This window comes from Ambystoma mexicanum, chromosome 5q (genome assembly GCF_040938575.1).
Source record: "Ambystoma mexicanum isolate Mex_15411 chromosome 5q, UKY_AmexF1_1, whole genome shotgun sequence".
NCBI classification, from domain to species: Eukaryota; Metazoa; Chordata; class Amphibia; order Caudata; family Ambystomatidae; genus Ambystoma; species Ambystoma mexicanum.
The window spans coordinates 530299472-530322617 of NC_090933.1; the positions used below are offsets into that span (position 1 = coordinate 530299472).

Below are 23146 nucleotides of genomic sequence, written 5' to 3' on the forward strand. Positions count from 1 at the left end.
ACCTGCACCTCAGTCCTTTTTCTGCACGGTTAGGATTGGACGTGTTTGGCACAGCAAGGTTTTTTCCCGTCCCTATTTCATATATTTTATTTCATTTTATTTCTTCTTCCCTTGCTCTGTGGGAATTCAGTCCTGCGGCTATTCCAGGGCTACAGGGGTTTTCTGTGCGTGTTTGTCATGTGGCCACCATTTTGCGTTATCTGACCCTCATGCACAGTTCCTTGAGTGTCTTGGGCCAGATCACTTTTGGGACAGGTGTTGATGTTGTGACACACACTCAGAACACTAGGCCGGTGGCGCCTGTGCTGGGAGGAGATCTGCTGTTGCTCTGCTCCTTTGCAATTCACATTGATGCAAATTGAGGAAGGTAAGCGACTTTGTTTTCAGAGCCCCAGTTGGGCAAGCTCTTCCCGATGGTTGCCAGTGTTTGGAGGGATACCAGTGCTGCTACCAGCAGCAGGGGAAACCCTGAGGCTCATTATCAAGAGGCTAATTTGGAGGCCCAGGGAATCCCACAGGATCTCCACTCTGGGTTCCCCGTCATGGGGCGAAGACTGTAACTAACTCTGTGGAGGCTCCGCGCTCAGGGGCTATAAACAACTTGGCCAAGGTTGCAAGGCCAGGGACTAAAGGTTGCACCAGCTCACCTGAGGTTTTCTGGAAAGGGGCTCATCTTCCACCGGGCTTGCCCTGAGACTCCATCTAGTCAGAATGCTAAAGTGGCCTACTCTAGTGCAGTACCCACGTCCAGGCCTTTCCCTATAAGGCTGCTAGAACACTGTAAAGCCACGAGTCATTCCTTAATGGTTCCCACCACAGGGCCCATTCATGTGACACAGAATGGCAGACGGCCAGCGCATTGCCGCTAGGTCTTCCATTTTGTCTGCTAGTGCCATGGTGTCCAGAACATTTCATCCATGGTGATCTTCCCTGCCTGGTGTGCCTTTGGGAAGAAATCATTTTGCACTGAGAGTAGGGTGACCAGTGCCAACATGGATGTCTCTGCCGCCTGCCCTTTCCTTCTCCTCCACCTGTTCCCCATTTCAATATGTTGACCTGTGGTTGTGAAGGCCATATTGGCACCCTTCCTCAGTCCATTTGTGGGCCTGTCTAGCACCTCAGCAGTCACCAGCCCCTCAGCCACCCCCGGCTCTTCAGCCTCTGGCAGAGGACAGGTTTCTCTTGTTTTCAAGCTCTCATGCAGTCTTCACAAAATAAATCCTATTCCAAAGAACTTATAAAGGAGTCGTTCCAGCCACAGCTTCTGGTGTTTGGGGGCAAGCTTGTCTGTAAAAGCATTGGAATGGAATGGTATTTCATTACACAAAGATGTCCTGGCCAAAACCAGGAACATGTGGACCTAGCCTCACTCTATGTTGCCTAATGAAAGCAAAACAGATCTTTGTTTTCAACGAGTGGCTCTGAAACTGGTGTGTTTGACTTCATGCCCAGAGCCTTCCTCGTCAGTAGATGAGGCAGCCACACTTTATCTGTAACCCTCCGCCTCACTTCTCAGTAAGGAAGTCAAAATACTGGAGACCCTTAGAAAGAAGGTCTCTGCACATTTAGGGCTGAATCTATGGCAAGCAAACACAGGCTCTCTGCTGGCAGCTGCAGACTCATCACATTGGTGGGAGCTTGCTGATTTTGAAAAGTCAATTCCGGTGGAGAAACTTGATTAGTTTGGCCTTAAAGATTTTAAGAGCATAGCTCAGGATGTGTTAGAGTCGCCTGCACATCGTGTTGACATAATGGGCAGGGGCATGGCATCAGGGTGTGCGCAGCCTAGACTGTATGCCACTACATTTGCAAAGGAGGCACAGGACGCGGTTTTGGACCTTTGCGATGATGGGATCGCCCTGTTGCACAGTTCTGCGGATGAGGAGCTAGCCAAGAGAAAAGTACTCGCACTTACACGCAAGTCCCCATCTGTGATTAAAAGTCCTCGCAGGACCTTGAAGGCCAGCACATGAGTTGTTCCAAAGCTTGCCCCGTAAAGAAACAGCAGAGAACAGAGGCCACATTTTATGTTATGCTGTTTTCCTCCTCCAGTTATGCTCCCGCCTTGGGAGGAAAGACCAAATCACTTCCAGGTCAGATTCTATGCTTCTCCAGTGGGGGTTCTCTGACTCGCCACGTGGAAGATTGGAAAATGATAGCAACAGACCTATGGGTTCTTTCTGTGGCGAGTCGGGGCTTCTGACTTCGTATTCCTGCCTCTCTCCTATATCATCCCCCTTGGAGCAGACTGGGTTGCCTTCTCTTTTGGGGGGTGATCGAGAAACCTCTACAATTGGAGCCTTGAAGTCCTTTCCCCATTAGTAAAAGGATATGGCATATTTGTCCCATCTCTTCGTGGTGCCAAAACCAATCCAGGCTGGGCTGCATGCCTTGCTTGACCTTTCCAAATCCAACCTGTACCAACCATCTGAAAGATTCAAGATTATCCCACCAGCAGAACGCAAGACGGTGTTACACAAGAGAGACTGGATAGTTGCAGTAGATCTGAAAGTTACATAGCTCCACATTCCCATGTGCTCTCTGCATCACTGGTTTCTTTATCTACTGGTGGGGAACTGCCCTTTTCAATGCAAAGTATTGAAAAGTACTCCCCTCTGCCCCCGCACCTCCCACCCCCCTGCACTTGCGCAATCTCAATGTCACCCGTCCTAGTAGGATCGTTGTCTCTGTCTTCCCTCTGTTTTCCCCTCCTTTGCCTCATTGCGCCTTGAAACACTTGTGTATAGGTTCGTTATAATTGCCATATCATATCATGTCATATCAAAGTACTCCCATTTGATCTGAACTCGGTTCTATGTGCCTTTATTGACATGATGGCAGTGGTAGCTGGTCATTTCCATCTTAACGGAGCCCATGTACGTTTTGGCTGGATGAATGGTTGGTCAGAGCAGAGGCGTAGACAGGATAGGGCCTGAGCGGGCAAGGCCCACACAACATCTGTAAATGCCAACTCATCAGTGCTGTGTGGGCATTTAGAGATGTTAATGTCACTGCAGTGGGCCCATCTACATTAGCTTCAGGCCACACATGTTAGACAATCCTGGCTACGCCTCTGGGTCGTAGAGCAGTTTCCCAAGGCAGCCAGTTAGGCAATGCAATTGCTGTGGGACTTTGTATTCCAGGCAAGCCTTTCAGTGACCTTTCAGAAGTCTTCACTGAAGTCCTCTCCGGGGCTGACATTACGGTTTGGATGGAAAATTGCTGTGGCCGGGAGCTTTCCCAAGGCAGGCAGAATTGTGGACATTTTGACCAGAAGGGCTTTGTTTCTGGACCAAATGCACTCCAAGCATGGTGATTTCAGAGGTTACTCGGCCTTATAGAATCTAGTGTGTTAACAGTTCATCTGGATCATATGAAAAAGCAAAATACTCATTTATTTCTAGGAACCTTCTGCTCTTAAACTACAGACCCAAAGTCCAAGTTCCAAATTACCATCTCTATGATTGCAGATGGCAGTTGTACTCAAGCAACCTGGCGGTGGGAGTATGTTTCATGAGCTTAACGCCTCAGTAACCATTATCATCAATGTCCCTGTTAGGGTGGGCAGCCACCCTGGGCGATTGTCGCATCGATGATATTTGGTCCTTCCAGGAATGCAAAGACCATATCAATGTTTGGGAATGGAGAGCAATCTTTCTTGCATGGAAGGCATTCTGATCAAAAAATAGGAACAAGATGGCACATATTAAAACAGGCAATTCAACCTCAATGTTCTACATCAACAAGCAGCGTGAACCAGAGCCCCTCCCCTGGTCATCCTGATGGTGAAGATGCAGGAGTGGGAGGTGAATAACAGCATTTCTCTCCAGCTCCCGGGAGTCAATTGCCAAAGCAGTCTCACTGAGTAGCCTCTGGGCAGTGATCCACAAATGGCAGCTTCACAAAGAAGTCACAACAGGGTTGTTCAGAGACTGGGGACTTCCTAGGTGGAAATCCATGCATCTTACACCCACAAGCAATGTCACCTCTTTAACCTTAATATATTTAGTAGGTGCACCAGAGGACCCGGAGGCGTAAGGGCGCACAACATCAAACACACAACATGGGGTGGGGGAAATCAGGGAGAGGCAAGGCTTTCTTGGCAATTCTCTGGAGAATGAATGGGAGGGGATATCAGCCTCCGCCTTTCCCTGCCTTCCCCTCATTCACTGAGCAATCCCAAAATGCCACCATGCCACCCTCTTTTCCACCATCAGGGGAGGCCCTTGGAGGACGGCTTCATTCTGGTTTTCAGATCTGACATCAGAGCAGCTAGTTCCCCTGCCTTCCAGGAGGAATATTCCGATCGCAAGGGAGGACTCATTCTTCACCCCGCCCTTCAATCGTTCTCCTCAGCAGATTGGCTCCCGAGGAGCTGACTCCAGGATGTCCACGTCTGCCAGTGGATCATATGCTGATCATTCAAGCTGCGAGAAAATAAATAGACCGGTTTCTGCTATTGGGCTTTTAAGAGGGTGCAAAATCCCCTACAGTGTTCCCTAGATGATGCGTTGATTTTCTGCAGTTATGTATTTTTGTGTCCTTGCAGTCACAGACTGCAAACAATGACTGTACCTATAGTAGCCTGAATTACCTGGGGTGCAAATAGCTCTGTGCCGCGGAAGATCTTCTATGCAGCAGGATAACCGAGAGGGGCTGGCATTGTGCAGAGCTATATGAGTGGATTCCCTAATAACATTATGACCTACAACCATGTGGCAGCCAACCGCCATTCTGCTGCCTTGCTTCCTCTGTATTGCGAAACAATGAAGTTATGTGCGTGCTCTCTGCACCCAAATTCTGGCTGTTGCGAAGTATGGCAGCATTCGATGCACTGTTTATCAGAGAGCCTAGCTCCACTGTGCCACGCGGCAACTCTGATCCACTGGAGCCCCACACGGGTAACACACTCTATCTGGCCCCGTGGGACAACCCAAGGGTCTCTGGCAGCAGTGCCCCAGAACTGATTTGGCGCAGGAGCTGCTAAGAAATTAATGAGAGTATTGCATTAGTCGGTCATTGCCCCATGCCAACACAATTCCCTGGTACGAAGCAGCCTCAGAACTCGATGCCAACCCCTCCTCCTAAGAGACAACATAGGCAAGCTGGTATGGCAGTCAAAAGGCGGACATCTTCTGCCCTGTAATTTCCTTCAGCGACAATGACAGGTACATTTGAAAAAAGTATCCAGTACGGCCTGCTAACTCTGCACAGCATTTACCAGCCCGTCAAGAGAATCAACCAAATTAAAGTAAGATCTCACCTGAAAAGGGCTGAATTGTGTTTTGGGTCAATAGGTGTGCCTTCTTCATTGTGCCCTCCCCCCACATCATGCTATGTGCTTATTTCAAAGGTCAACTCATCCCGAGCATACCAATGTATGTTCGTCTCTCTGCAGTCGCATACCATGTGGAACCAGGTCGCAGCATTATTCACAGATATGCAGTGCTTAATTTGTGGGGGTGGTTGCCAGTGCCCAACACTGGCACTCTTTTTTGGGCACCGGAACTCATGCGGGGCCAGCGCACGTGCAATTGCTTTGTTTGTTCTTCCACTTCGCTTTGCTTCGATTATATATCATTGGGATTTGTCATTCTGATCTCTCTCGTGCTTGCAGGTTGCAGGCCATGGCTGGCTGGGCCTGGGAGAAGCAATAGCAATGAACAACAAACTGTTACAAACAACAGCCAATGAAAACTACCATTCTATTGTTACTATGCAGTATTTGATAGATTCTGTATAGTAACACAGAATGTGCAGTTTTCATTGGCTGTTCTTCTGAGCCAGTGAAATTACATGGTGACGTGTTGTTGTTGCCACAGGAGGCAGCACAGCGCCACCTTCATTTCACGAGTTACTGTGAAGTGAAGGTGTCGAGGCGTGGCGTCGTCGGTCCTGTCTTGTGAGAGAGAGACCCTGCCCTGGTGCACTGCGTGGTGCGGCCTAGTTGCTTCCTGGGGCCCCCCTGCCTGCTTTTTCATTTGTGCGGGTGCCAGCATGCGGACCTGCCCCCCCCACCCTGAGGCCCGACAGGAGACCAAGTCCTAGCCGGCAAAGCAGGTAAGTCACTTGTTTTTGCGTGTGGTGCAGCCTGAGCCTATCACAGTCAAGTGATCAGGCAAGGAAGGCCCAAGTCGGGGCCTGGGAGGTGGCACGGCCCCCTGGTGGTGTCCTGGCTGCCAAGGAGTCAGGATCCCACCAGGGGCCCGTCCGCACCTGGGCTTCTGTCTGTGTGACCTGTGTGCAGTGTGCTGCTGACTGCAGTCAGTGCCAGGCCCAGGCCAATTTCTGTGACCAGGGGCTGCCGGCTGCCGCAGACTGAGTCGGATGACTCTGCCGCAGGCGGCCAGGCCCGTGGATTGTGCCCAAAAGTATGTTTTTACATTTTTTTTTTTAAAACCTGACACCCCACGGAAAGTAGGTTTTAAAAGAAATAACTTATTTTGAATGGCGGCTGTGGCCCATCACTTCGTAAGTGATGGGCCCCAGCCACCCAAATATACGTTTTTGCCTTTAAAATCTTACCTTCCGTGGGGCCGCTGTGCACCTATTTTTGTCATCATCAGGCTCAGCATGGTCGTGGCGGTGGTGGCCCCACGGAAGGTATCCTAAGTGATTGAGGCAAGGCAGGCAAAGCCCAGGACAAGGCGGGGCCCGGGCGGCAACATGGTCCCACTAGTGTCTGTCACAAAAGGGATGAATTGTTGTTTGCAACTTTGGCCACTTTTTCATTTTTGCCGAGCCCGACTTGAGATAATTGTATGCCCCAGTCCGACCCTGGATAGCATTCATCTAAGCGAAACATGAACTGTGAATTTTTGGCTGGGTGTTTCCGTTCTTCCTTTTAATGTTATCAGCCTCATTAGTTCACAAACGAACTTCAGCTAGGGGACCCTGAACGGTGCATGTATTGGGCCGAAACTGAACCGCTGCACTTCGCGAGAAAAGCTCATGCAAAGACGAACTTCTGAAATGCCATTTCAGGCTTAAAGATACACACATGGAAACTAGACAGGGATAAACATGGTGCACATGCCCACTAATCTGTTATTCGTGAATAATTCTCAACCGTCTTTTGCTGTAATTTTTTTACATAATTCCAGTGCATGTTTTCTAGCCTGATGTGTGGTTTATACACCAGATGTGGCCCCTTAACCTGGGTACAATACACTCCGAGCATGTGCTCCGAATAAGAGCACATGCAATCCTCAGATAGGAATCCTCAGATAGGGAGGTGGGTGTCTGTTACACCCCGCAGTTTAGTGAAGTTTTTCAAGAACATGTCAGTGGGGAGGAGATATCTGAATATGCATTCTCCTCTGGCTCCTGAATATTGGGTGACAAAACATATTTAGTTTTTTAATATGTGTTAAGGTGGAAAGAGGCCCTAAAGCAGAAGTAGCACAAGCTGTTGATTTCACAACAATGTCTTGCAGAAATGACTTTTTCCAAGTTATACAAAAACATGCTCATGCTTGAAGGAAGGGTGAAGGGGGATGCATTCATGAGATGTGATGACTGTTAAGGGCTTGAGAGTAAATTGATTGCACAAAACACCTGGATGAGGTGACTGAAGAACGGGCTGAGGGGAGGGTGCTCTTCCTAGAGGTAACCGATTAACAATACTTTGTGTACTTTAACAGACTGTCAAATGGGGCAGAAGGGGTAGGGACAAATACAGTGCAACAGTGATTTTTTATTTATTTGCTTTTTTAAAGCGCTCACACAGCCCGGGCGCATCGAGGCGCAGTTACAGTAGGAGCATGTCTTAGTTGCGTATTTACTGCTAGCCTGTGCCAGCAGTTGCTGCAGCGCCAAACATGTGACATGGAGCAGCAGCAGTGTGATGGGCTGGTGGTGGGCCAATCTAGGTAGGTATAGCACTGAACTCACGCGGCCGGCGCACCCACGCTCAGGGTGGCACCCAGCATTATCGGGCCAATATTCTTTGGGCACTGGCACTTATTTTTTTACAAATTAAGCACTGCAGATATGAACAGGTTCAAGTTACGATAATATAGAGAGAAGACAAAGTTCACACGCACCGGCCATCCTGAGGCATAGCAGCTCATGACCCAAATGACACTCTCCGAACACTCGTGCATCATTGACCATCAACCATGCACTCAGGTGTCGACCAGAAGGACACTTGGACAACTCACATACAAGTCATACATGCTTGTTACACAAAGCCAGGGTGGCACACCTTCATTTTGCAGTTGGCATCATCCAGTCTTCAGAGAGGTTCCTGCGGGACCTTCGTGTTGACTATATGGCATGAAGAAATTTGGAAGCCTTTTCTTTTCAGCCTCAAATCCTAAAGTTAAGCATTATTGTGATGGCTATTGCCAATTGTTTGCACCTGAAAAGCCTTTTCACTTTCATTGGGATCTTAATGTAGTCATTTCAGCTTGCGTTCATAAACCATTTGCGCCAATGGCCATGGCGGTATTAAAATGGTGACATGGAAGACTGCCTTCCTAGTAGCAATCATTCTGAAAGGTGGGTAGAGGAATTTCAGGCGGCCGGTGAGTCGCTCACAGTTTAAACAAAGACAATGCGATTTTATGAACACACCCTTCACTCATTACCAAAGTCGCGTCTGAGTTCCATATGAATCAGGAGATCTATTTACCTACTTTCTTCTGGACTCCTTCCTCGGAGGCAGAAAGGGTTCTTCATTGCTTGGATGTTCATAGGACCTACCAATTTTATTTAGACATGTCCAAGGCTTTCCAGGCATCGGACAGGCTATTTCTCCCTTTGGAGTCACTACTAAGGGAAGTCAGGCCTTATAAGCTTTAATTGTCCTCTGGGTAGACTCTTGTTTTCCTGAAAGTTACTTTATTCAGAAACGTCCTTCTTTTAAAGAGATTCATGCCCATGCAGTTTGGGATAAAGTAGTAGCCTTCCAGCGGCATGTACCTTGGGAAATATTTGTGAAAGCGGCTATTTGGGCTTCTCCATCAGCATTCTGTAACCGTTACAGTTTGGGTGGCAGTCCAAGGGCTGATGCCCATCTCAGACAGATTGTTCTGCAGAAATGATTTGACTAAGCTAATTGCAGGCCCATCCACACTTCTGTATTTAATGCTTGGGAATCTCCCATAAGTATGGAGGAAAGGTGATGGGACATAGGAGTAATAAAGGTTACCCTACAGACTACGGCACACCACATCCATAGTTCCCTCTCCTTCCCATGCTCACCTTCTTTTCCGTCTAAAACTTGCCATATGTCAGGTAAGATCCAGGCAGATGGAAATGACACAGGTGCAAAGCCCATGCAGGCATCGGGAGGCGGAATGCAGCCGAATATGCACCAGGATTTGCTAAAAATAAAAGAAGGACTGATTATTACATGGTGCTACAAAAATATGCTGGAGTCCTGTCCCTGTAGGGGGGAATGTCCCACAATTGTGAAGGAAAGGGAACAATGGACTAGGAGTGCAGTAGTCCCTATGGAGATTAACCTTTTCTTTTTTTCTTTTTGGCACATGTGTACGCAAGTGTGGGTTCTTGCCTAACTTAAATGGGAGAAGGTTTGCCTGTCAATCAAAAGCAGAGGAAATTATGCCCTCTTGAATTATTCCTATTATATTGATGTTCATTATTTCTATGTGAAATTTCTGCATATTGAAGACCGAACACAAAAAAGACAGATTTTTTGCGGTCAGTTTTGTGCGGTGCCGAAATATCACATTACATTATCCCCAACCCACCACCCCTTCCTTCTCCCAACCCACTTACCTCCCCCGCCCCTCCCAAACAGGCAAGTTCTTTGTCAATTGGGGGGGGGCTTCACCCCGGACCCCTCTTTACCTCCCTCTCCTTCGCCCTTCCCTGCCAAAAGCCTTTCTCACCACACACAGGCTAACAGGCATTCAAACATGCACACACTTACCTGTTCCCCGCGCCCCTCCCCAAACATTGCTCACACACACTCAGACACACACACACACACAGCACTCACAAAAACAAACCATGTACCTGGGCCCCAACGACTTCCCTCTTCTGGCTCCGCCATGCCTGTTAGCCCCTGTGTACACTCGTGTGCATCGCAGGGGCGGACATTCGATTTAGAAAGACCGCTCGGAGCAGTCTCTGAGGGGTCTTTCCAATTCGGTCTTTGAAGAAATCGATTTTACCAAATCGATTTCTTCACTTAGTACCGTGAATTGCCTATGCAGTTTGTCGGATACGGGCCTTTTGGTATAGTCAATAAGACTGAATGCATTAGCTAGAGCAGTTCCCTGTTTATGTCAGAACAGGACCCTCCTCCTTGTGGATCACTTTACATTTTCTGATATTCCCTTCCAAGCTTCTCAGGCTACTCCGTTTCAGAATGGATCATTTAAGAGATGCCAGTTGTGTCCTGAAGCAGCTCTAGAAGCACAGTTAAAGAACAGTTCTCTCGGGAAGCTGACTTAAAGCATAACACAGAATCTGAAGCACTAGACAGGAGAGTAGAAAAGAATGGGATATGTGGGCGATTCCGAGAGGTGTGTAGCATCCGACTTCAGAGTGGCAAGGATTCTATAGCACCACAGTAATCCCAACAGGACTTCTGGCGGCCGAGAATCAGTACTACACAGTCTGAGGACCCACAGGCTGAAGCCCACCCTCGCTTGAGTGCAGTCTCTTCCCACCCTAATAGATTGTCTATAGGATCTGGGTGTTTGTGAGGTTCAGAGAGATAGTCAGAGTCTACGACCAACCTCTCTAGGATATTGCTAAAGCCACAGCGCAAATCATGTTTTTTACATCAGTGCAGGTCTGCGGTTTAAGTGAAGGCATGGGTTCCTTCCTCCAATATACACACACAGCTGCCATCCAAGGCACTAATGCCCACGTTCCTGGAGGTTATATTAAATGTATGCATAGCGGTGTACTGCAGTGGTTCCCTTAGTGATGTACAACCCTGGCCTCAGAGGCACACTGTCGTCCACTGCATCGCTGACTTCCACCGTAAGGCTGTTAGCAGGAGCGCTTATGGGTGTTTGTGGGCATCCATCAAAGGAACATTGTAGGTGGTCCTCGCTATCCTCTCATGGGCATTGCCAGAGCCCCAGCACTGCTCATCTGTCAGAGCACGTCTGATGCTCATGGAAAGGCACGCTAAAATGACTCACACTGCCAGGAAGGAAATTACCATCCACTAACCTCATCATGACCCCTTCATGTGTGTTAGTGTCCAAGGTGTTAGAGGCATTTCAGCCCACAGTTTGCACTCCATGAAAATCATTATACATCATTACACGTTGGCTGGTGCAGCACATCTTGGGTAATAATTCTCTTCCACTTTTTTTTGGCAGTGATGGAATTACCACCAATTTTACTGCAATGCTTAATTCTGAGATTGGAGGTGACAGGGACGATTTACCACCAGGACAGAGATGGATTTCCCTTGCTCGAATCACTACTTGCGGTAAATCCACTAAATTCTCCATGGATGGAGAATGCCTATGGACTCCAGAAATGGAGATGAACACCACCTTTGACAATAATTATAATAATTATAATAATACCACCTTACCATCACTTGTCATTTGGCAGTAAATCCACTGCAGTGCTTGGTAGCAATGGTAACTGACTTTGACAAATTCTCTGGAAATCATGGAGTTACTGCCAAACACGTAATGAGTTCCATTGTGTGTTGCGGTTGCACCCTTCTCACTGTGTAGCAGTGGGACACCATTAGTTTCAAATAGTGTTCAGTGAGTGAATATAATAATTCAACTGTCTGCAACAACCCTCTAGCCACTCTTGCCCCAGCACCCCCACACAGTTCTGTTGTGTCTCTACAGTTCGAATAACCGCCACTGGCATACTTACTTGTTAAAACTCCAGGACGACATACAAAACAATTTACATGTCAGTACTGTGTAACGTGGTTGACTATGATCATCACATGAATGACCCAACACAAGAATGTGATTAACAAAAGGTTTATTCAGTGCTGTGTAGAAATTGGGGCCAAACTAATGAATAGGAAGTATTATAAATAAGTCAAAGTGGACAGGATAGTGATTCTCCAGGAGGTGGACAGTACTTCAGCATAACTTAAACATTGAGGGTTTTCCATGAAAGTCAACGACTGTCCAAAAAAGGAGCTCGCTGTGTTCTGCATAATTAGGGGGCCAGGTTTCTACTGGCGAGTAACTGAATAAACGGTATGCTTTTAGTCTTGGATTGAATAGGGTCCCACACCCTTCTTCACTGTTCTTCTTGGGTTCTGTCTTACTTGGTTTTCAGCCCTGCTTTTACAGGGTTCCTGCACCCTTCTTCTATGGCCTCCTCACTTCTCAGTCTCACTTTAGGGGTTCCTACACCCTTCTCCTCTAGTGTTTTCAGAGTCTCTTCCCCTTGGATGTCAGTCTCTTGTTTAAGGGGTTCCTGCACTTTTCCTCTATGGTCTTTTGGGGGCCTCTCTCTGCTTGGTTCTCTGTTCTCAGGTTTAAGGAGTTCCACACACTTCTTCTATGGTCTTCACACGATACTCCTTTGCTTGGTTCGCAGTCTTGGGTTTTAGTGGCTTCCCACACCATTCTTCTACGCTATTCCACAAGGGGGAGCCTTGTCATAAGAGCCAGCTGTGTACTGGCCGCTGTTGGTGTAGGTAGTGTAGCAATGGAGCTGTCCTTCCACCAAGGCCAGGAGTCACAGGGAAACTGAGGGCTAGCCTAAGGTCTTGCCAGGTTACTGGTCCGTAGGCCTCTTACTCCCTCCCTCTCCTTCAGGGTCCTGGTTCTCCAGACACCTTCTCTAGTCCCTTTGTCACATCAGCATATTGCTTCACGTCTTGTATGGACTCGGTCCTGGCATCATACCTCCTCTTTCTCCCTCATTGATTTGAGATTCTCCTGCTCCTCCTGGATGCCTCTACACAAGCGTGTTCCTCCAGCTCTCCCAGGTGTCCTCCTTGGTGTCTTATGGTCTATCAACTTCTGGTCCTCACTACTGTAGTCAACCACCTTCTCCTCGTTCCATATGATTCCCCACTCCAGGGGGGGAACGATAGCTCAGAGGCAATGCATTTGTCTTGGAAGCAAGACAACGCAGCACATCACCAGTTCAAATCCCGATCCTGCACTTAGAAACCACTCGCTTGTATTAAATGCATCATAAAAGAACAATTACAATACTAATAAACTCAACAACCTTTCCACACACCCCTTATGTCTTTCTTCTCTTTTCCTATCAACCTCTCTTTGTCTGATAACTTTTCCCAACCCTCTGGATCCCTCTCTGCCCAGCATACTGGGCTTTTCCACTCCCAGCCATCTTGCTCTTTCTCCTCCGAACCCTCTGGGCCTTTCCCCTCCAACCCTTCTAGGTATTCTCCTTCCAGTCCTCTTGGTCTTTCTTGTTTCTCCCAGTGCTCTGGGAAGTTTTCCTCCCAGCCTTTTAGATCTGTCAGCTCACAGTCTTCTTAGTACTCTACTCCAAACCTTCTGGGCCTTTCACTCCTCATCCCACTATATCTTTAATTTCCTAACTCTCTGGGTCTCTAAATTTCCCACATCCAGTGCTTCTGTTTCCCCAGCCTCCCGAGTTTCCCCTGCAGCCTCCCATTTCCTCACCTTATTGTTCTGAGCCTAATCTCCAGCCTCCTGCTCTCTCAAGGTTCCAAGGACTCTCCTCCAGTCTGCAGAGCTCCAACGTGGAAGAAGATTCACCTTGATTCGCTACGCTATTCTGGTAGACACGGGACACTTTTGCTCGGGCTAGGCCGGCTCCTGGACATCATCACGTCAGTCCATTGGGCAGACACCTCCAGTCAAGGTGAATCTTCCTCCACGTTGGAGTCTTGCAGGACCGGCCTTCCTTCCTTTTTCGAACATTCTTGTTTGATACCGTGATCTATGACGCATGTAAACATTTCCGGATCACATGGACCAAACCACCTCTGATGACTTACAGAATCAGCCTTTTCAGCCATTGTGCCTCCTGATACGATCACATTGGACCTTCTTGCTCTAACTCTTCCCGTCCTGATGAAGGCCGTCAAAGTTACAGCTTCGCGAGAACCGCGTTGAGGCCGAAACACAGTTGTGTAGACCTTTTGCCATGCCATATATTTTCATACCTGAAGTATTGAATGCACTACAGCTACATCACTTTCCATATGTATCCCATGTAAGGGACCCTGAAGATTGTTACTGTTGTTGAAAATCTGTCCAAAAGGGGTTATTTTGGCACATTTATTTATTCATTGTTGTATGTATGTTATATATATTTTATGGAATGTCCTATATCCTTTTTACATATTTGTAATATCTGGTTGATGCATTAAATTTGTTTCACATGCAATTGTTTTGTCGCTACCATCTATATGTACCCTCACTATCAGAAGTAGTGTGTTGTGTGTGGAGGGTTCATAGTACATTGCTCAATTGAACTTGATAAATACACATTCAATCTCCTGTTTCAGGTCCCTATCTTTCCCCCTTATCTTTTATATTGGATTTCCATGTGAGGGGAGCCGAGTGAGCAAGTGCAGCGGGCTCTGTGGTTTCACAGATCCTCAAATACTCTTAAAGGTGCAGGAGCATCTAAACTGGACATGTAATGGGCACCTCCTTCCTGCATGGTGGGGGGCACCTCCTTCCTGCATGGTGGGGATGACCATCCCAATTTCCGTTCCCATCATCAAGAGGCTTGTGGTGTCACCATGCCCCCTTGGCGACCAAACCATTCACTAGTAAAGCGGTGTGAGGCAGGGGACTTTGTCAAACGCACTGTTCAAACCGAACCCCTGCACTTAGCTTTTGGGGCCACACATGCTATACAAATGACCTATTTCATAGCATAACGTAACATAGTGCATGTGTATACTGGCAAGCGAGATCTCATGCTCAGCATTTATTTAACGGTTCAGGGTAGGAGCCATTTTAGGGATCATTGTAAGTTAAAAGCAAGGTGAAGGCCTGACTCTTTGTATTTTGGGTTTATGTACACTTATGCTTGTCGTCTTCAGTTTTTCTGCCCATCAGGTTCACCGAGCGGCCTACCTGAAGTCATCGGGTTCCTGAATGGTGCTTCCATACCACACATTTTCAATGTAAAAACGTTTTTTGGGACATTTATTTCCTGTGTGCTGTCCGTCGCATCAGGACTCTTTTGTGGACCGGAAGGACCTATGATTCACATGGGGTAAGGAGCAATGTGATTGAACTGAACAATCCAATTCATGATTAATGGAAATCAGTAGAATGGCAGGAGACCTAATTCTATGTTTAATATTATCTGGGATATCATGTCTGGGGAGTAAAGGACACGAAATTCATATTGTAGGATCAGAAAATCGTGTCCCTAGTACCCCCTCTCAATGCGGGTGGTAAACGTTGCGCTTGTAGTTGACTGTGGGGACTAAGTAGGAGATTCACTGGGCGCCTCTGGTGAGAGGGGGCACCTTCCCCAGTTACTGTGGAAAGGAGCAGCAAACTCCATGCCTGTAAGGGATTTTCCTCCTGGCGGATTGACTGAATGTATATTCAAATTGGGGCACCTGGCTCTTCCTTGATCAGCCCAGACATCAATATATGTCAACCACAAAATAATCAGGGCGATTTCGGATAAGGCTGAACCAAATCGATATTTCTCTATACAGGTAGTTCTGGTTTAAATATCTACAAATGAAAAATCATTCGTGCAAAGCGATCAACAAAACAGTGTGCCATAGCAACCAGCATACACGGCTGCGCATGACTCGCGCCAGGGTCGAGTCCCTTGCTTTCCTGCCGCGTGGTACTGTGCAAGCTTAACAATTGATACACACACCCCTCGCACTACAATCTACCATATCATTTATCTTTTCTTATCTGGTAATTAAACACTAGTGACCACGTGTACTAGATGGTGAAATGTGGGCAGCACGCACAGATACCCACTCGCCACTGCTTTGATATTATCATATCTTAAGTGCATATCAGATATCCAGAAACTAAGAATATTGGCCTCATTACAAGTCTGGCGTTAATCGTGCTGGATGCTTTTGGCGGCTTGCCGCCAGACTCTTAACATTTTACTGGCACCTAGCTTCCCGGTGCCACCGGGACATTACAAGTCCCGGCGGACTGGGAAGTAGGTGCCGATATAATGTTGGTCCCCATTCCCGTGGAGTCTGATCGGACTCCATGGGAATGGGTTCATGGAAGCACCGGCACTGTCACTAATGGTGCTGGTGCTTCCATGATGAGTCTGCCTAGTGGGCCCGCTGCGGCTGGCAGGGTCGACCTGTTGGGCGCAGTGACCCCGGTAGGCAGACCCATAGTGTGGCAGTCCGGAAACAAGGGTGCCGGTGAGCTTACCGGCACCCTTGTTTCCGGACTGCCACACACGTAATGAGGCCATATATCTGTATATTTTTCCAGAACATGGAGACTTGGGGCTAGAACAGAAACGCATGCAATTTACTAATAAGCACAGTACAGATTCTTTGTTTTGGACACACTGGTCCACCTACTAGAAATTGACAGATTCAGTGCTGATGCTATTAATATGCATACAACCCTTAATCACTCCACAGAGTAGGATTCATGCTGGCACCATTGATACGAATAAAATGTTATGAGAAAACGAGAATAAGGTAATCATTAGTTCTGGTAATTATTAGTTCCTAACTAGTACATGAGATGTAAAGTGAGATTGTTGCAGGGTAATGTTCCTATGAGTTTAGAGGCTATGTGTTGTGTCTTACAGATACAACTCAGACTAACTTGGCCAACACTCTCTTACCACTTTGCCAGATGTGCACCTGGCCCAATGAAATTGCATGATATGTATCCCATTAATGGTTATAAGAGGAATTTTGAGAATAAGTGCTAGAAAAAAAACCTGGTTAAGACAACCTTTTTAATTGTTGTCCCACTTCTTGTATTTATATCTGTACTGTAGATAATTGAACACAGGAATCCTCACCAGAGAGATGAGAACAAACACCTCTGTCCTGATGAAGGCCACCATAATAAGAGCACCATTCAGTAGATCACAGAGCCAAAACACTGTTGTGTCGACAAGCTGATAACACAGCAGTGTAACAGACATGCACTGCTAAATTAGCCGAATGGCATAGGCAGGTAGACTTAGATAGCCCTAGTCGAGCAATAGGGACTGTATTTTGTGAATGTATAACACTTTTTGACTGCAAATCAAATGTACTCTATTTTCACTCCTGTGGAACACTGTTTTGTTGATTGTTTTGTATGAATGAGTTTTAAATTGTATATATAAAAACCAGAACTACCTGTATAGAGAAATATCAAGTTGGTTCCGCCTTATCCGAATCACCCTGATTATTTTGCGTTTGATATGTATTGATTGAAAGTGACAGCGTGTGGCGAGGAAGAGGAGCATTGTCTCGCTGGCACTGCATCTTGCAGGATTTGTGCAGGAAGATAAGAACCCACCTCTACCCAATTGTAATACCCTGCCAGACATTGGTTTACCAGTAACCAATCAGAATTGCCAGTTCTGACATTGACTAATGTGCCAAATTACAATTGCATATCAACTGAACATGTATTACTAAGTCAAGAACATGCATCCCCAAGTCATGAACCTGTGCAAGCACGTGCAATGTTAGAACAGACTTTAGAATGTATCAATTTGTTCTTTGTTATCGTGCCCTTAAATTAAGTAGCCTTTCTATTTTGCCCATGATGCCAGAATACACTTTTGATCTCCACCACATGAAAGTGGTTTTACCAAAACATCATTAACTTTTGCATTTTTAATTTTAGAGCAATAATAGGATGTGGCCTGAGCCAGTTCAAATCGGATACCTTGGGCTTCCAGTTGCCTTTCTTCACAAGGTTTCGCAACTCAGCTGATAAGTGAGTAACTTCAAAAATGAAAATCTTTGTTTCAGCACACAGCCCTCCCTTTCCTTATGTACCTTCACAGCTCTAGATGAAGTAGGTAGTCCTCCCCATTCACTCTGCCCCCATTCCACCCAGCAGTACCAGCCAGTGCCCCCGAAGTCAAGCAGCAACAGGTCCGAAACCACCTGCCAGGCTGATAGCCCCGGTCCCTCCTCAGGACCATGGCTGGGAGTCCTGTGAGAGAAGTGGTGGTAGAGGAAACGTGAGAAATATGGAGCGTACTTCACCGCCAACTCCTATGGCATTCTCTGTGCTTAACCATCTGCATAATGTCAACAGAAGATATAGTCACCAGTGTAGCAGATCAGATCCTTCGATTGCCTCGAATATGCTGTCCACATACGTCCCCACTACATAGGGTATTGCCAACTTAGAAGTAACTTATGATGCTAAGGTACTACTCAAGTGTAAGGTTCCCAGGACAGCCAATGTAAATGCTGGAGTGTCGATAGACTGTGCTATACCACAATGGTTACACTCCACTCAATAATGCCTGTCCATTCAGTGTTGACGTAGAATAGACGTTTTGTTAATCTCTCTGTTCTATGCCCAATGGGATATTAGTGTCCATGGGTTTTCTGCTATGAACAATAACACTTACTTTAAGCTCTATCGCTGCAAGATGGATGCTATGTTTGCTTTACTTTCTTGCTAAAAGCTGGTAGACTTTCCCAAGTGGGTACCTGCTTTAGCCCGTACACCATTCTTCAAGGTGCGGGGCACCTACTTCCTCTTAACAACTCAGTCGTTGGTCACACCTGTGGACTCCTTGATGCCCTGACTCATGGAGTGTTCCCTAGACCATGACTACACAAGACCCATGGAGGACTCCCGATTGACACAGCGCTATGTGCAGGGGTAGAAGTGTACCGAAAAAAGTAGTGGAACTCTAGTCTTGGCAGGGGAAAGGGTAGGCAGAAGCATATTGCAACATGTTACCAGGTGTGGCAGCTGGGGCACTACAATAGTCTAAGTGACTGGTAACTAAGGCTCCTATCACAACTTTACACTTTCACAGGAACATGAAGGGACAAATCTTCTATATAGAATAGTGAATATGGTCGTAAAAAGTACAGGAATGGTAAACAGAAAAAATGAAAGTAGTGGAACACCGTTCCCGACCGTTCCCGCTCAATTCTATCACTGCCTATGCGAGCCAGTTCTGAGTTGACATATGTGCTTCTTCACAAACCCTTAAAGAGCACTATTGCTTATACCTACGTGTTACGTGAACTCTGTGTTAAGGCCTGTCTTTCACACAATTCCATGAACACCAGCAATGTTAGTAATCTGGCTAGCTGGTTCCTTTCAACCCAAGTTCACCTTAAGAGTTCTCAGTGCCAGGATTCTGACACGATCACATTATCAGAGGGGTATGGAGGCATTACTGAAGCAATGCATGACTACTCTGATGCACAAACTGTTTGGGCAGGAGAAGCCCCCGAGTTCATGGAGTCAGTACTTATTGGGCCCAGACCTTGAACTCTTCGACTAGGTTCAGGCTGGTTAGCAACTCTCGCCAATATCCTGGTTCCTTACTGGGCTCCTATTTTGTGCTCCTCTGTCTCATCCCCAGTGTGCTCTCCTTTTCAACCTCTGCCAGCCCAGCACAACCTCCTTTACAGCACCCCACCACAGTCGTACCGTGCTCCTACATGGTTCTCATTCTGCCCCTCTGTTGGTCCCCCGACTCCTCTTCTTTGAGAGCTAGTTCTAGTGTACCTCACTTGCTGCACTCCTCCCTTTTGTGCTATGGGGTAAATAACATGTTTCAAACTTGGCTGATTGGAACCTGTGTTGCAGCTGCTCCGGAAAGTGTCTGAAGGTTGCATAAGCCAGTGGAATTCCCATCACTGACTCATGAGTATCAAGGTGCCAATTCTAAGTCTATCAGACCAGGGTTCGGATTTGACATTTCAATTCCTTGTTTAGGGTACCTGCTAAGTCACAACACCCTGCTTCTCAGCCACTTTGCAGAGCCATGGGTACTACCTCTTCTCAAACCTTCAGTGATAGGTAGAACATACATATTACGTTCACTTCTACTATGTAACAATACTACTATACAGCTACCTTTTATAGGCCTGAATTTAGAACTCATACACATTATGTGTTTAAATCCAGTATCTTCAGTCACAATGATGATTGTTCTTCTTTGTGAATTATAGGAGGAATTTTGTGACGGCTGGTGCCGGAGCAGGAATAGCGTCGGTGTTCCGTGCCCCTGTAGGTGGACTTATGTTTACAATGGAAGAAGTGGCCTCTTTCTGGGACATCAAACTCGCCTGGCAAACCTTCTTCTGCTGCTTAATGGCTGCCTTCACCACAGATTTGCTCTCCTCCTCCTTTTCTGGCTTTGTCTACAGAGGCCATTTTGGATTTTTCAAAGCAGAAAGCAGAATCTTGTTTTGGGTATGTACAAGTTTGCTGTGTGCTCCATGTTTTAAAGGAAATTGTGGCCTGGCTGTTTTTTATTTGGCATTTTAGGAGGGGGCCAGGGATTGCATCCAAACATATTCTCCATTGGTGTGGCAACACAAAAGTGGGGAATATCTGTTACACATTTTCCCGATGGTAAAGTCAGTCGACTGATATGCAGGCATGGCGTTCTGGTCCATTGTCCACTATGCGGAACGAGAAAGAAGAGACGCTAAACGGGAAGGGTTTGATCTGTGTACCCCCTGCCCAAAGTTAAAACCATTTTCTAGTCTTCAGCAAGTTGGGCTCCAGGGGATGGGAGGGTGGTCACTCAGTAGGTCAAGATCAGGGACAGTGGAAAACCTTGGCTCTTACTTCCGGCTGCGACACTTTGGGAGCAGAGCAGGAGATAGGGTCTATGTAGAGAAGGGGAGTGAGGTGGGCAGGGATTTAGAGGATCAATCCAATGTCTTCACTCAGTCACTTTCTCTCGCGCACTCACGGCCTGTATCACTATAAAACATTTATTCTGTGGAGCAGTCGTCGAATACAGTGAACAGTATTCCATAGTACATACATTTATAACATAAGTGAATAAATCAATGGCAATTTAGTGACAATCAAATTTGCTTACACAAACCATAGTTATGCTTTCCAACCCATGCTGGATTTCACAGTGAGAACCATCAGAGCACTAGGCATTCTGGGAAAAGTACAGCAATAGATGTGACATATACTGAGCACGCCAGTTCCAGGGGAGTACCGGTGCTTCTTATGTTATGTAATAGGTCAATACCCCAGTGTGAGCATAAACAGTTTCCCTAAATGTATGAGATGTGATCAGCAACCCATCGAGTCGCAGAAAAACCCAACAACAGTCCTTTATGATATCCACAATGAAAATGTGTGAGAAGTATGCACAAAGAGTGCAATCATCATGAAAACTGACCTGGGCGACCACTTAAAATGCACTGATTCCTAAAATACAGCTTCTGATGGGTCATTGTATTTAATGTTTGAACGTAGTAAAACATATCGCAAGATACACCAGAAGAACTAACATGTGTAGGTGATTACTGCGCAAATGAGAGATTTTCTCAAAAAGAATTGCAACCAAACCTAAAACGTTTTTTGCAATAAACATCTCATGAAATCTTATCAAATATTTCCATAAAGCACACGCCCTTTGCTCCAGCACCACCCTGAACCTTTCGTTTGTTCACTGACCCAGCGACTCTTTCTGGATCTGACCCTCCTCCGTTCTGGCTCCTTCCCCAACATCCACTCTTCCAATCAGCACTTAATGTTCTTCTCCTCCTTAAAAATGCACATTCCCAGTGGGGCAGAGTATGGCCATGCAAGATGGCCACCTGAGTGTGTAGCTCTTTCGAACCTAGGGTGAAAAAGGGTCCAGGCCTCGCAAATCCTGCACTCTTATGGTGTTTTTCTGCAGTGTTCACTGGCTCAAGCCCCGAGCTCCAGTTTGGGCCAGTGGACGCTGTGTTGCTTTTGCCCCAGAGCTGTACCCTGCTGTGTCTTTGACAGTGGTTGAAGTGGGCGGGAGCGGTTGGGAAGGTGCTCCTCTACTTTTATTTTTGTAATTTTACTGTTCCTATACTTTTATTTTAAAAAGAAACTGGTCCGGAGTGGTTTAGTTTTCAAATAAACGTGTAGGAAGAAGTTGAAACTTGCAGTTCAGTGCACTGCACACGCCATTAAACAGCAGGCGCGTTTGTTTGGGGGTTTGGAGTGCGTGTGGGAGGGAGCGTGGGGATGGGTATTGTGGAGAGCAGGGGCAGGCTAGCAGGGAAAATAGTTCCACTGCGTCGTTTTATACACTTCGACCACTGGTCTTTGTGTTTCTTGGGCCTCCTCTATGATGGCGATCCTATGGTAGCCGGTTCGCTGAGTTTATCTGCGCCCATGGTCCGCATCCCGTATGTTACATGACATCTTCCCTCAAAATGGAAAATAAATATCCTAACTTTGATAGGAGTGTTGTATAATCTATTCAGAATCTTAAACTGTACAAGGCAGAACTTTGAGTTCATGGAGACTGCGGCATTACGTCCACCGTATTAATTATGCTTGTTCATCTCTCTCCATTTCATCGAAACCGAGCTGAGTCTCCAGACAAATTCTTTATTATTTTCAAATGTTCTCAAAAGAAGACTCACCCTTGCCAAATGGGCACATTTAAAAAAAATACATAGCAGCTTGCAGAACCATCATCTTAATAAGTGAGACATTGAACATCTATGATATCGGAATCCTAGCCAATTTCGACATCTTGAGCATAACCCTAAACCGGTATTCCCCATTCCTCGAACTATATGAAATTTCCCGACTCCATAGTACCCCTTCTCCCTTCTCCTAGATCTTGAAAAGATTCCTCTGCCCAGCTAAACTTACACAAGTCCTGGGGATCTGGCTTTCAATTGGATAATGGGAACGGCTCCGATTTATAGCGGTTCACATGCACACAACCTTAAAAAAAAATAAAAAAAAATGTGAGACATTCCTCATTACTGGGTCCAGAGATTCTCACGAACAGCAACATATCTGCATATAAAGAAATTATTTCTGATGATCCACTCAATTTAATACATATGTATTCCTGTCTCTAATTAAATCAGCAAGAGAATCAATAATCAACACAAAGAGGTGAGGCCAGAAAGGGCATCCTTTTCACACACCTCTCCCCAGTACAAATGGGGAAGAAAGGGTCCAACTTTGTAGATTCTCGCAATAGGCGGTGTACTGAGCAGTTTGTCAGCCTCTCCATAACCACTAGCCGTGGCCAGAGCAGACTAGAAATGGAGTTCCCTGTCAGCAGCCTCACAGAA

General features: G+C 46.5%; 1 protein-coding gene across 1 annotated transcript in view; it reads left to right on the plus strand.

Moving 5' to 3' along the window:
• The window catches only part of LOC138497503 (chloride channel protein C-like), an 876774-nt gene that overhangs the window by 112594 nt on the left and 741034 nt on the right, over positions 1 to 23146 (plus strand). Inside the window, exons 4-6 of the mRNA XM_069621029.1 lie at positions 14978 to 15153; positions 17742 to 17834; positions 20051 to 20294. Coding sequence (XP_069477130.1) covers positions 14978 to 15153; positions 17742 to 17834; positions 20051 to 20294 — 513 coding nt within the window. The remainder of the gene's footprint in view (positions 1 to 14977; positions 15154 to 17741; positions 17835 to 20050; positions 20295 to 23146) is intronic.